The sequence below is a fragment of the Somniosus microcephalus genome, chromosome 20, assembly GCF_052327205.1.
Source record: "Somniosus microcephalus isolate GS21.2 chromosome 20, FLI_Smic_1.0, whole genome shotgun sequence".
In the NCBI taxonomy this organism is placed as follows: Eukaryota; Metazoa; Chordata; class Chondrichthyes; order Squaliformes; family Somniosidae; genus Somniosus; species Somniosus microcephalus.
Window position 1 is genome coordinate 36429828 of NC_141006.1, and position 15675 is coordinate 36445502.

The 15675-nt window shown below is 45.1% G+C and overlaps 1 protein-coding gene across 1 annotated transcript in view; it reads left to right on the forward strand.

Moving 5' to 3' along the window:
- csmd2 (CUB and Sushi multiple domains 2) overlaps positions 1-15675 on the forward strand; it is an 807040-nt gene that overhangs the window by 429965 nt on the left and 361400 nt on the right. Inside the window, exon 22 of the mRNA XM_085962435.1 lies at positions 7516-7707. Within this exon, the coding sequence (XP_085818561.1) occupies positions 7516-7707 (192 nt within the window). The remainder of the gene's footprint in view (positions 1-7515; positions 7708-15675) is intronic.

Here is a 15675-nt window from a genome sequence, read left to right on the forward strand (position 1 = left end):
GATGAACTTACCTTAATGGGGCCTATTAAGCCCGCCCAGCACATTACCCTGCCCACTGAGATGGAGAGGGTCTCGTGACTTCTTTCATGACGCGTTTTCAGCCGGGATCTTTAAAGGGACCATGGCCACATAACATTTGAAGTTTCATCTAACATAATGCTGTCAGTGCACTACAGCATTGGAGTGCTGCAAACACCGACAATGACTGCACAGAGGCAGAGGACTGAACCCAGGTTCTCCGATGACTCCCTCCATATGCTTATGGAAGGAGTCAGAGCACACAGGGAGGTCCTCTTCCCTTCTGATGGGCGGAAAAGACCTCCCCAGGAGACCAAGACAGCCTGGTTGCAGATTGCAGAGGATGTCACAAGCAGGGATGTGGTCAGGAGGACCTGGGTGCAGTGCTGCAAATGTTTCAATGATCTCAGTAGATCAGGAAACGTTAGTTCAAAGCCACACTCAACTGCACCCTGCTGTGCCTCTCATCACATCCCCATCACTCTGCCTTCCCGACCCTACTCCTGCACATCCTTACTCACACCAACTTACCTTGCAAGTCCACCCATCCCTCTCTCTCTATCTACATTATCACATCCCCATCTCACTAGCCACCCCTCACACTCACCCTCATCCTAGTGCAATCATACCAACTAACAACACACAAGGGTAGCCACTTGGGTGTTTTATCCAATGTTTATGCAAAGTTTCTGTTAATGTGGTGTCAACATAAAAATCTTTATTTTCAACACTTAGACAGATTTGTGTGCACCTTTGGAAGTGGCTTAGTGAGTTGCAGGGAATGGTGAGACATAATGATACCACCCACAATGGTGATGAGTGTGAAAGGAATAGCTTGGACATTGTAGGGATGCTTTATGGTATTGGTGTGGGGTGGTGTCAACCTGGCACATCATATGGCAGCCAAGTGGGTGTAGAGCATAAAGTTAATTAAATCTGGCCAGGATGAGGCCACCCCTGGCCTCCTGCGCAGCAATGTGCTTGGGTGATGATGCCCTGTGTCCTGTGCAGCATCAGGTGATTGCGGAGAAGGTTGGTGGTGGTGTTGTTGGTGCTGCTGGTGTGCCTGGTGCTGCTGCTTTTGGGGCTCATCGTGGTGGGATTCTGAGGACAATGGTGAGAGAGTATAAACGGCACCCATGTTGATGGAATAGATGGCAGGTGAAGTACAGATGACAGAAGCATTCTGTCAGTGGTGAGAGAGTTCTTCCAATGAGGTAACTCTGGATGGAGACTTTGCTGGAAAGACTTGCAGCCTGCAGAATCTGTGCTGGAAATGGACTGAGCAACAGCTTCTGCCTGAGGAAAGTGATCAGCTGTCAGGTGGGAGCTTTTACTGAACATTTGATGCTGTCAAGTAATCAACTGGAGGAATGGCCACGGAACTGCCGCCTTAGGTTGACAGACGTGGTTCCCGAGCTGCGTGAATCCCGTGGTCATGCAGGGAAATTTAAAAAGTAAGTGAAACAAGGCTCAAAAGTGCCTGTAAACTACCTGATAATCATCTCAATTGGGTCACCCGCCTATGCCGGTTGGGTCGTCTCCACGATGACAGACTCGCCTGGAGGCAAGGCGCGTGGGAGCGAGATGACAGCGGGTTCCCGATCCACTGTCAAAAATAACATCTTTCCCACCCGACCTGCCACCAATCGCGCTCGCTACCACCCCGGAAAATTCTGGCCTTTGACTCTGATGTTATCAATTGCTTGCCCAAAAATCATTTCTTTTTTTATCTTGGAGACTATCTCTCTAAAATACACGTGCCTTTCACACATCTGAGATCGCTGTGCCCTCCAGTTTTCCAAGATTCCTGCGTCTTTCATGTTTCTAACGTCCTCCATTTTCGACCCCTCTGAGGTCCCAGCACCTTTCGTGCCTCCGGGCTGCCTCAGTACTATAAGCCTCCAAGATCACTGCACTCTCCCTGCCTCCTAGGCTCTGAAACCCTTCCACTCTCCATGTTTCTGCACTCTCTATATTGCTGCAGCTGTCCTAACAATGTCCAAGGTCTGAGAGGTCCTTGTATCACATCTCTGAGGTCCACGTGTTCCTCACCTCTCGGACATCACTGCATGTATTGTGCCTGCATGTTTGAGGTGCCTGCACTGTCTGTTATTTCACATTCCAAATGTCAAAACATGACTAGCAATGTACATATGCCTCCTCAGTCCTTTGTATCTAAATAAACTAAACAGTGTATGTGTGAATCCTTAGATTGCCGGAAATGTCAAGCTGCCTGGGTTGGCTGTTTTTTCAAAAAGATTTCCAGCTCACGCACTGCACTGTCTATAGTGCAGTTGGAGTTAAGCTTCTATGCACTACAGTTTGGTCTGCACACCTTATCCGTGTTGCAGATGTCTTCCATTCAGTACTGGCAGGTTTGGGCCTTTAGGCCCTGGAGTATGGTACAAACAAGAGTGGGCACTGAAGCATCAACAACCGAGCCTAAGATTTGAATTCAAGTCTGGAGCCATGAAGTTCTCTCTTTTCATTGTAGTGTTTCTGAAGCAGAATTTCAATTCATATATAATTATTATTTTATTCAGTGATTTGGAAGCCCTCACCGAAGAGCTGATAATTATGGTAATGACCTGGTGCTTGAGCGGGATAACCTAATTTTGCAGAGTCTGAATCTGCGAGTAGCAATAATCTAATTTTAATATTCAAATAGAAATATTAACTTCTTGTTGTGCAGCAGATTAGAATATCATTGGGTGGAATGTTTTAACAAATACTTGTGTATGTCAAAAGTGCTTCAGATTACACAATTGCTAAAATGGTAAATTAATTACTGCACTTTTCAGGAAAGATTTTCAATATTTGTAGCCAAAATCAATCATAGTGAACCTATATAATTATTAAAAAGCTGTAGCCTTTGCTTGGGCAACAGAAAGGACTGTGAAAGCTGAAGAAGGACAGAAAATATAAGAGGATTGAAATTTCCTCACCTACTCTATTACACATTTCATTCAGCACAATTGATCCCATTCACTTGAACCTGAATTTGCCTAAGTAAGTCTCGAGGGAAATACGAATGAATAAGCTTAAAATTGAATCGCGTGAGAAGCAATACAGTTTAATCTGAAAGGAAGCACATTTTTATGAAGGAACACATTTTAACATTCCAATATTTCACTGACACTGGAAGAACCATTCATTGTTGTATGCACATAAAATGAGAGTTGTAATATTGTAAGAGGAACTCTGTTCTGCCGTGTGAGGGCACAGAACACCTTCCTATTTGATTGGAGCCATCTAGTGTTGTATTTGCTGCAGCCAAGATCCATTATCAAGGTAGTCTATGTGCTGACACAGGAAACTCTTTTTTTATCCGGCACCGACGGGACCGGCGTGGTGCCAGTTGATCAAAAAGTCCGGATTACAGAGAGGTATACTTACCAAGGTACGAGAGCCCCGTACACTGCCACAGGTGCAGGAGCCCCGGTTACACGGCACTTGTGCAGGAGTCCCGGTTACACGGCCACAGATCCAGGAGTCCCTGTTGCACGGCCACAGGTGCAGGAACCCCGGTTACACGGCCACAGATCCAGGAACCCCGGTTACACGGCCACTAATATATAGTAAAACTTACCTGAACCTACTCCTGAATTTTGCCGGTTAAGAGAGTTTCCTGTAATACATTTTTATAGCGATGTCACTCAAAATAGAAGTTAAGGTACAGAGTAGATCAGGTGATTGCTTAGCCTTTTGTGTCAGCAGCTTCAAAGTATAAATCCCACAACCAGATTGAGCTTTTAATTAAAAAAGTGTACATTAAAAGTTCCTTCTAGGAAGGGCATAAAAGGCCCTTTAACTTTCTTCTTTCCAAATAGTATTATTTTACTGTGCCTTCCTTTAAAAACCAATATCCATGTCTTAAAGGAGGAGCATACCATAATTTGACATTGTTTTCAATGGTGGAACAGTGATGCTACTACTGAAAAATAAAACCCCACAAGTAATTCTTAATAAAAAATGTATTAATACTGTAACAGATGGGATAGTACTCCTGCTACCATACCAGAGATCCTATATTGAATATGGACGGGCTGAATGAACTGCAGAACGGACCCAGCCTGGCTGGTTTCTCAGGCAGCTTATAGTGCAGTGATAAGATGTGGTTGACTCCAGTTGGAGACAGGGTGGAGGGATGTGAGCTGGCTAGATTAAGCGGTCAAAGCGATTGACAACCTAATTATTTAAATACAAATAAGATGATGAAGGTTCATTATTCATTTTATAAAAAGCGTAACAGTGTATGTGAGAAAAATATATTTAAAAAGTTTTTAATTTATGGAGATTGCTCATTTGCGCTTTAACCGGAAGATGACCAATAGGCAGAGGAACAGCAGAAAGCATGTAAGCTGAAAGTCTGTAAGGGAGAATTCAGTGATCCCACTCCCCCAGGAAGAGGGTTTGGAGAATCAGGCCTACATTGTTGTAGCCCTATCGCCAACTCCTGCTCTTTGCAAGCCTGGCTTCCCTACTGGAAATGAGATTTTGGAATGACCCCTGTAATTGCATTAAGTGCGGAAGATTATAATACCACAGAGCAGGCTGACTATAAAACGTTATATACCACATTTAACTACGAGGATAGGTTAGTGTTCAGATAGCCAGTACAGTATTACGATTCTGTTGCTAACAATCTGCCATTTTTAGCTACTGGCCCCTGGGTGGAAGTGATAAAAAGCTAAAGGAGGCTCTTGCTATCTATCACAGACCAAAATTTTCAGTGAAGGTGGACTTAGGATACTGCAAGTGCATAGTCACCCATGAATGACGTTCAGCAGTGTTTCCATGGCAGCAAATGTACCTGACCCTGAGGGATAGGAGTCATATCTAAAATGGGATTTTTAAAAAGTGCTCAAATAAATAAAGGAATGGGTAATTAACAATTACATTTCTTAAAGATATTAAACTGTGGCAACCCAGTGCTACAGTGGGCTCCTGTGCCAATACATGGTGCCATGGAGGGGCAGAATATGGATTTATGACCATAGTGATTGCCAATGATTGACCACAGTGATTGCGTCAGTCGTGGCTCAGTTGGTAGCACTCTCGCCTCTGAGCCAGAAGGTTGTGGGTTCATAGCCCCACTCCAGAGACTTGAGCACAAAAATCTAGGCCGACACTCCACTGAAGTACTGAGGGAGTGATGCACTGTCGGAGGTGTGCCGTCTTTCGGATGAGACGCTAAACCGAGGCCCCGTCTGCTTTCTCAGGTGGACGTAAAAGATCCCATGGCACTATTTCGAAGAAGAGCAGGGGAATCATCCCCAGTGTCCTGGGCCAATATTTATCACTCAACCAACATCACTAAAACAGATTAACTAGTCATTATCACATTGCTGTTTGTGGGAGCTTGCTATGTGCAGATTGGCTACCACGTTTCCTACTGTAAAGCACTTTGGGATGTCTGGTGGTCGTGAAAGGCACTATAGAAATGCAAGTCTTTATTCTTTGTCAGGAGAATGATGAGGAGCTTCCTGACAGAGATGAAGGGCAAATTCGAGGGAAGAGCACCCCAGGTTGCTCTCCTATGCCTCCGGGTATCAGCAGAGACTGGGAGAAGGTCATTCTGCCACCGTCACAGCAAGGCAATAGTAGACAACACAATTAGAACTAACAAATAAAACTCGGCGGTGCGGGAGGGGAGGAAATGACCCATTTAAGAATAAATCTGACCAACAGAGTTGTTCTTGCATATAAATCTCTCGAAGAAAATTTTGAAGAACATTTTTGCAATTAAGGAGAGCTGGCTTGGGGAGTTGCTGAGCCAGATTGTGCAGGAGCTGAATTAATAGCAGTAGCTAACTCGGACAATGTGGTCCAGTAAGTGCTGACTAAATACATCATCATGTCACTTGCTGATGACATCATCATGAATGGTCTCTTTTATCAAACAAATGATGGTTTGCAAACACATTTTTGTGAAGACCATGCCCCTTTAAAGTAAAAAGTGATATTATTACCAGAAAGGCTTTTTTTTTAAGCAGCTGTGTTGATAAACTCAAGTAAGTACATACTCTGTTTCAATGAATGCACAGTAAGTAGCGGAGCTGGGGCATTCTGGATGGCTTCCAGTCCAAACGACGGGTCTGCTTTGTGAATCCTCTCCAGATTGCTACATCACTACAAGCTCAGTCATGCCTGAAGCACAGAGGCAGCAAAGGAAAGCAATCATTAAACTCACAGTCTCACAGTTGTGTGATGAGTGAGACAGCCCCCTTACCAAAAAAAATGGTGTATATAATCATTTGTATTGTGTTCCTGACAATGCTGTGCTTGCAGTAGATATGCCAGCTGTGCCTGATTAATTCAAAGACGGACCATGCCTAGTGCTGGTATTCACGTCCACGTGAGACTCAGCCAGCAGGAGCAACAGCTGCAGTTCTCTTAAATAGCAGTTTAAAAATCCACCAGGAGCTCCGGCAACATAAGATTTGGGAAGAACCAACCATTAATGTATTAAACTGCGCATGTAGTATTGTAATAGCAGATACAGAGTGAGCGTTGTGAAGTATTTTAACCCAATAAAAGAAAGCGTACTCGTTTTTAGTAAAACAATCCCTTTTAAAGGCCTACATTTAGTTTTCCCCAATAAAACCCTCCCTTTGACGACCTTAACCTGACAAAAATTCCTGCCTCTCTTTCTATGTGGCTTCAAGATGCACAGCAAAGGTATGATGGCAGTGGGAAAAGAGATACGGGTGATAGGAACAGGCAATATGAGGCCCAACAGCAAAACAGGTACAGGAAAGTTTGAAAACTGTATAAGCAGTCATTCGACAGCACCTCCCAAACCTACAACTTCCACCACCTAGAAAGTTAAGGGCAGCAGGCGCATGGGAACACCATCACCTCCAAGTTTCCCTCTGCATCACACACCACACTGACGTGGAGATATATCACCATTCCTTCATTGTCGCTGGGTCAAAATCCTGGAACTCCATCCCTAACAGCACTGTGGGAGTACGTTCACCACACTGACTGCAGCGGTTCAAGAAGGCGGCTCACCACCACCTTCTCAAGGGCAACTAGGGATGGGCAAGAAATGCTGGTCTTGCCAGCAACACCCATATCCTACGAATGAATAAATAAAATACTTTGAGCTTCCCTCCGTGTCATGTGGACCCCTCTAGTTTTGTGACACCCACCTAAGCCAAATGCTATTGTCTCTCTAATATATGCGAGATGCTGTTTTTTATGTTTATATCAAAATCCAATTAAAAATGTGTTCTACCCCAGTGTGAACCACAGGGGATTTTAACACCTCTGGTTATCTCAGTGCAGCAGCAGCCAATCCGCTCCCACACACCCCTGATACAGTAAAATCTGTTATGAAGCTCAATGGCCAATATGTGTGTGCGCGCGCATGCGTGTTAAGGTATTAAGGCGGGCACATTGTAATTAGCAGTGGTGTGGCTAAACAGCATCTACAATAACTTTGAAATTATTTTGGCCAAGATCTTTAACCATTGCAAACTGTTGCAGTTTCCACAGCTACTTCGTGTAATGATCCTGGGGTTCCTCAGAACGGCAGTCGGAGTGGAGACAGCAGGGAGCCTCGAGATTCAGTCGTATTTCAGTGTGACCCTGGATATGCCCTACAAGGAGCAGCTGCCATCACGTGTGTCCAGATTGACAATAGATTCTTCTGGCAGCCTGATCCACCCACATGCATAGGTATTGATTTTTGTCTTACTTTTAAGCTGTGCTTTTCAAACTGTTCATAGAATTATTTCTTTAAAACTATCTTTACCACAGTATCTGAAATTGATTACTGAAAAGGAGCACAATATAACAAAACAGTTTTTCTTTTAAAGCTAACACTGTATTTCAGCAAACTGGTTGATTTTTTAAGAGATTTATCTAATGATAAAATTCATGAGTTGAAATGATCTGGGAAAAATTAGCACAAATGTCTTAAAGGGGACACCACCCTGCTAAGGTGGCCCAAAGTGTATAGGTTTTTTTTAAATCATGAGCGCTTGAGAAATTTATAGACTCCTCATAATCTTTCTTTGCAACTATACATGCTGACGGGAGCAAACTCAGATTGTATGGATTTGAGAATTTGGCTGCAAGTACTGCTGTGAATTGCACTGTACATTTCAGAAGATGCTGCAATCTGGCCCATTAGGATCAGCTGTTTTTCTCATTTTTTTAGTTACTGGTTCTTTGCTTTTAATCAAAAAATGAAAGCATCATAGATTTCTGATTCCTTTGTTTGGATTTTTTTTAAACTCATTATCTTGCTTTAGAAGTTCCTATACCACGCAGCTAGTCACTTATGAATAACACAATGTTGAATCTAGGATTTAAATCCTTCGCTGATTTTCAATTTTTTGTGCTAAATGCACCCAAACTGTTTGGCAAGATCCTGAGTTTGTGTTTGTCAGTTAAAGGGGCAACATTTTCATGAAAAAAGCACTCAGAAAATCTTATGAAAATGTATTTACATAAATCCATGGTTTAATTCTCATTGGATCATTCCTGGGATCTGGGCGTCACTGGCAAGGCCAGCAATTATTGCCCATCCCTAATTCCCCTTGAGTGTTGGTGAGCCGCCTTCTTGAACCGCTGCACTCTGTGTGGTGCAGGTACTCCCACAGTGTTGTTAAGGACGGAGTTCCAGGATTTTATCCCAGCGACGAAGAAACAGCGAATAATTTCCAAGTCAGGATAGTGTGTGACTTGGAGGGGAATTTGCAGGTGATGGTGTTCCCATGCGCCTGCTGCCCTTGTCCTCCTAGGCAGTAGAGGTTGCGGCTTCGCTGGTTCCATGAAGCACCTTGGGATGTTTTTCTACCTTAAACTAAATAATAAAGCTGATTACCCATCATCCCTGTGCTCGCTGACCTACACTGGCTCCCGGTTAAGCAATGACTCAATTTCAAAATTCTCATCCTTGTTTTCAAATCCTTCCATGGCCTCGCCCCTCCCTATCTCTGTAACCTCCTCCAGCCCCCCCATCCCCCCGAGATATCTGCGCTCCTCAAATTCTGCCCTCGAGTTTCCCTGATTATAGTCGCTCAACCATCGGTGGCCGTGCCTTCAGCTGCCTAGGCCCTAAGCTCTGGAAGTCACTCCCTCAACCTCTGTCTCGCTAGCTCTCTTTCCAAATTTAAGACGCTCCTTAAAACCTACCTCTTTGACCAAGCTTTTGGTCGCCTGCCCTAATTTCTCCTCATGTGGCTCGGTGTCAAACTTTTGTCTTACAATACTCCTGTGCAGCGCCTTGGGATGTTTTACTGCGTTAAAGGCACTATACAAATACAAGTTGTTGTTGTTAAAGGCACTATATAAATACAAGTTGTTGTTTGCAAAGGCTTTCCCTCTTCTAAAGGGCTCTGTGTTACAATATTAAGGAGACCTGACATTTACGTCATGTGGAGGCACCCTAGAATGGGCTGAGCTAACATCACATTTTGACGTTGATAACTCATGGTTTACATTGATTATGAAGCAGCATCTTTTTTGCTGCTATCTGTCAATCCAAAACTGTCATGCATTAAAAATCTCTGCCAAAGCTGAGAGCATACCAGCAGAGTATTCATATCGTCAATGAGAGCGTCAGTACAAATGATTCAAATTGTGTTTCTCAGTTACCAAATTAGAAAATACTTAAAGCTATATAGAAACATAGAAGATAGGAGCAGGAGTAGGCCATTCGGCCCTTCAAGCCTGCTCCGCCATTCAATGAGATCATGGATGATCATCCAAATTCAGTACCTTGTCCCTGCCTTCTCCCCATATCCCTTGATCCCTTTAGCCTTAAGAAATATATCCAACTCTTTCTTGAATATATTTAATGAACTGGCCTCCACCGCCATCTGTGGCAGAGAATTCCACAGGTTCACCACTCTCTGGATGAAGAAATTCCTCCTCATTTCAGTCCTAATTGGCTTACCCCTTATCCTTAGACTATGACCCCTGGCTCTGGACTCCCCGGCCATCAGAAACATCCTTCCTGCATCTAGTCTGTCCAGGCCTGACAGAATTTTATAGGTTTCGATGAGATCCCCTCTCAATCTTCTAAACTCCAGTGAGTATAAGCCCAATCGACACAATCTCTCCTCATACGTCATTCCTGCCATCCCAGGTATCAACCTGGTGAATCTTCGCTGCACTCCTTCCATGGCAAGAACGTCCTTCCTCAGATAAGGCGATCAAAACTGCACACAATACTCAAGGTGCGGCCTCACCAAGGCCCTGTACAACTGTAGCAAGACATCCTTGTTCCTGTACTCGAACCCTCTTGCTACGAAGGCCAACATACCATTTGCCTTCTTAACCGCCTGCTGCACCTGCATGCTTACCTTCAGCGACTGGTGCACAAGAACACCCAGGTCTTTTTGCACTTCCCCTTCTCCCAATCTATTGCCATTCAAATAATAATCTGCCTTCCTGTTTTGCCACCAAAGTGGATAACCTCACATTTATCCACATTATAGTGCATTTGCCATGTTTCTGCCCAATCACCCAACCTGTCCAAATTGTACTGGAGTGTCATGACATCCTCCTCACAGCATACCCTCCCACCCAGCTTTGTGTCGTCTGCAAATTTGGAGATATTACATCCAATTCCCTCGTCCAGGTCATTAATATATATTGTGAACAGCTGGGGTCCTAGGACCGATCCTTGCGGTACCCCACTAGTCACTGCCTGCCACTCGGAAAATGACCCGTTTATTCCAACTCTTTGCTTTCTGTCCGCCAACCAGTTCTCTATCCAAGTCAATACCTTGCCGCCAATCCCATGTGTCTTAAGTTGCACGCTAATCTCTTATGCGGGACCTTTTCGAAAGCCTTCTGAAAGTCCAAATACACCACATCCACTGGTTCTCCCTTATCTATTTTACCAGTTACATCCTCAAAAAATTCCAGTAGATTAGTCAAGCATGATTTACCTTTTGTAAATCCATGTTGACTTTGTCCGATCCTGTCACTGCTTTCCAAGTGCTCTGCTATTACATCTTTTATAATGGACTCTAGCATTTTCCCCACTACCGATGTCAGGCTTACCGGTCTATAATTCCCCACTTTTTCTCTACCACCTTTTTTGAATAGTGGGGTAACATTAGCTACCCTCCAATCCATGGGTACTGTTCCAGAGTCTATCGAGTTCTGGAAGATGACCAGCAATGCATCTACTATTTCTAGGGCCACTTCCTTAAGTACCCTGGGATGTAGATTATCAGGCCCTGGGGATTTATCGGCCTTCAGTCCCATCAATTTTCCGAACACCATTTCCCTACAAATACTGATTTCTTTCAGTTCACCCTTTCATCAGACCCTATGTTCCCCAGCATCTCTGGGAGGTTATTTGTGTCCTTCTTTGTGAAGACAGAACCAAAATATGTATTTAGTTGGTCAGCCATTTCTTTGTTCCCCATTATAAATTCCCTTGATTCTGACTGCAAGGGACCTACGCTTGACTTCACCAATCTTTTTCTCTTCACATATCTATAAAAGCTTTTACAGTCAGTTTTTATGTTCCCTGCAGCTTACTCTCATATTCTATTTTCCCCCTCTTAATTAATCCCTTTGTCCTCCTTTGCTGAATCCTAAACTGCTCCCAATCCTCAGGTTTGCTGCTTTTTCTGGCCAATTTATATGTCCTCTCCTTGGATCTTACGCTATCCTAATTTCCCTTGTTAGCCACGGTTGAGTCACCTTTTTTGTTTTATTTTTATGCCAAACTGGGATGAACAAATTCTGTAGCTCATCCATTCGGTCTTTGAATGTTTGCCATTGCCTATCCACTGTCAACCCTTTGAGTGCCATTCCCCAATCAATCCTACCCAACTCACTCCTCAGACCATCGTAGTTTCCTTTATTTAAATTGAGGACCCTAGTCTCTGAGTCAGCTACTTCATTCTCCATCTTAATGAAGAATTCGATCATATTATGTTCGCTCCGACCCAAGGGGCCTCATACAACAAGATTGCTAATTAATCCTTTCTCCTTACATAATACCCAGTCTAAGGTGGCCTGATCTCTGGTTGGTTCCTCGACATATTGGTCCAGGAAACCATCCCATAAACACTCCAGGAATTCCTCCTCCACAGTATTGCTACTAATTTGGTTAGCCCAATCTATATGTAGATTAAAGTCACCCATGATGACTGCTGTGCCCTTATTGCATGCTTCTTTAATTTCCCTTTTAATGCCATCCCCAACCTCCGCCTTACTGTTTGGAGGTCTATATACCACTCCCACTAACGTTTTTTTCCCCTTAGTATTTCTCAATTCTACCCATACAGATTCCACATCATCAGAGCTAATATCCTTCATTGCAATTGTGTTAATCCCTTCTTTAACCAGTAATGCTACCCCACCCCCCTTTCCTTTTTGCCTATCTTTCCTGAATATCGAATACCCCTGGATGTTGAGTTCCCAGTCTTGGCCATCCTTGAGCCACGTTTCCGTAATCCCAACCAAATCATATTTGTTTACCTCTATTTGCGCAGCCAATTCATCCACCTTATTACAAACGCTCCTCACATTAAGACACAAAGCCTTCAGGCTTATTTTTTTAATGCTCTTAGACCTATTAGAATTATTATTTACTGTGGCCACGTTTGATTTAAACCGTTGATTTCTCTGACTGCCGCTTTTGTTTTTCTCCTTCCTATCTTTTGCTTTTATCCTTGTTTCCCTTTCCTCTGTCTCCCTGCTCAGGTTCCCAACCCCCTGCCATTTTAGTTTAAACCCTCCCCCACAGCACTAGCAAACACTCCCCCTAGGACATCGGTTCCAGCCCTGCCCAGGTGCAAACTGTCCGGTTTGAACTGGTCCCACCTCCCCCAGAACCGGTTCCAATGTCCCAGGAACTTGAATCCTTCCCCCTGGCACCATTCCTCTCGCCACGTATTCATCTGAAGTATCCTTCTATTTCTACTCTGACTAGCACGTGGCACTGGTAGCAATCCTGAGATTACTACCTTTGAGGTCCTGTTTTTTAATTTACCTCCTAACTCCCTATATTCCGCTTTTAGGACCTCATCCCGCTTTTTACCTATATCGCTGGTGCCTATATGCACCATGACAACTCGCTGTTCACCCTCCCCTTCCAAGATGTTCTGCAGCCGCTCGGAGACATCCTTGACCCTTGCACCAGGGAGGCAACACAGCATCCTGGAGTCTCTTTTGCGGCCGCAGAAACGCCTATCTATTCCCCTTACAATAGAATCCCCTATTACCATAGCTCTACCCCTCTTTTTCCTCCCATTCTGTGCAGCAGAGCCACCCCTGGTGCGAGGAAGTTGGCTGCTGCTGCCTTCCTCTGATAAGCCATCCCCCCCAACAGTACTCAAGTGGTGTATCTGTTGGAGAGGGGGATGGCCACAGGGGACCCCTGCACTACCTGCCTGCGCCTAGTACTCTGCCTGTTGGCCACCCATTCCCTTTCTTCCTGTCCTGCGGTGTGTCCAACTCTGTAAACGTGCTATTCACGATGTCCTGAGCATTGCGAATGCTCCAGTATGCATCCAATTGCAGCTCCAGTGCCACAATGCGGTCTGTCAGTAGCTGCAGCTGGATGCACTTCCTGCACATGTAGTTGTCAGGGGCACAGGAAGTGTCCCTGAGTTCCCACATATCGCAGGAGGAGCATATCACGTGGCCGGGCTGTCCTGCCATGACTTACCCTTTAATTAATTGAATTTAAATTAAATCAATCAATCCCACTAATTACACTACAGTTAAATGGTTTACCAACAGTCCCCGCTACACCAGAGAGACCTTAGAAATTATAAACCAGAGTGTAGTGTTGAAGTAAGACAACAATTGAATATAAGCTCAGGACATGGTATAGTGTTTTAATACTGGGCCTCCCCTAGTGCAAATCCTAGTCAATTTTGGGATTCCTATGCTTACATTGGCTGTGCAAGTCCCATTTTCCTAACGAAGGAGAACTTGGATGTTGATGGAGAACTTGGAGGGAGAAAATAAGAGGGGAAAAGTTATTCAAAAGAATGCAAAACTTTTCTGCCTGTCTGGAAGATGTATTGTTTTTAAAATATATTGTCCTGCAAAATTGCTCTCCCTTCAGTTACCCCAATGTCATTAAATAGAACTAGATACACATAATCCCCGCAGAATTGAGACCTCACCATGTTCATGTGATACAGTCACTTACCGCTCCCTCCTCGGGAGGCTTGAAACCGCTCTTCCCCGTCCCACATACAATTCCCAAACCGTCGATAGGCAATACCAACTTGCTAGGGTTTCTATGACAACCATTAATAAATTGCAATTCCCTGCTATCTTTACAATTTCCGTGGATACAGAGAAAAACTAGACAGATATTACTCAACAATACATTTCATTTTTTTTCAATAAATTTGTCAATTGGCTCCACACAAACATCAACCCACGTGTAGGAACTTTTGAATTTGGTCTACAAGGAAATCTATCCTACAACAAACCATAGTAAACTTTGCCTGCTTACTGCAGCAGTAAGTTTAATAATAACTGCATTCCTTTTCACGGATGAAATCAGCTTTATTATTTCGTTGGTGGACTGAATAGACTCAGGGCGAAAAATTGAGTCGCGCTCCCTTTGGGGCGCTAATTTCGCCGGGGCGCTACTCCCGGAAAAATTAGCGCCCCCACAACCATAATTGAGTCGTAGTGGCCCAAGAGGGAGCGGGGCGCTACTGGAAGCACACCGCCTCCCTCTTGGGATGCTGCGAGGGAATATCGCGGCGCTATGTGCCGCGGCGCCACGCGACCAGCGCCGGTGCATCGTGCCGCAGTATTGCAGGTCTTCTTAAAGGCGAGGGGCCTTGCGCAGCGCGACCCGGGGCCCAGCTGGGCCCCCGGGGATCGGGAGTGCAGCAAAAGAGCCCGGCACTCAAGAGAAGTGCCGGGCTCATGGAGCACAGCTGACACTCCGTTGGGGGGGGGGAACGGGTAAGGAAGCCGGGGACGGCAGCGGAGGCAGGTGCTGGCAGGCGGCCAGCAACAAAATTGGCCGCTCGGCACCTCGCCTTTAATTAGCGCCGCTCCGGCTGCAGGTTGGCCCCCCTGACCCCGTCTGACATAGCGTCCGGCGGTACATCCGGGGGTGCTACCAAAGGTTGTGGCCGGGGCGTGAGTGGGGCACTGTGCACGGTGATGACGTCATCGCCGGTGACACAGCGCCGCAGAGCACTAACGGTTAGCACCACCGCTAACCTCCCGCTGAATTTCACGGGAGGCGGTGCCGCGCCTAAGAGGGCACTAACGGGAGGCGCAAAGCAACTGAATTTTTCCCCCTTAAAACATTATTGGCATCACCACCTAAAGTACTAAAGCGCAATGGTTTGTCATGAATAGGAGATTGACACGTTCAGAGGATTTTATGCTATGACTATGTTAAAATGTGTTACTGCCAGACAAGTGCGGTCAAGGTCATTTTAAATCTCTGAGTGCTCTGCAGCTGATCAGGAATTCAACATCATAGAAATGAATGGGGCAAATGCTTAAATGTAAAGGTTGCTGAAAAGGAAATCTTCTTGTGGAGGATGAAGGGACAGCAGAAATGGCCCAGAAATTCGGGTCGGGGGCTTCCCACGGGTGCAAGCCCCCGACCTGCACTTACCTTGCGCGCCGGCAGTTGAGCTGTAGGGCCCCGTGGAATTCCGATCCGGGGCCTGGCCCAGC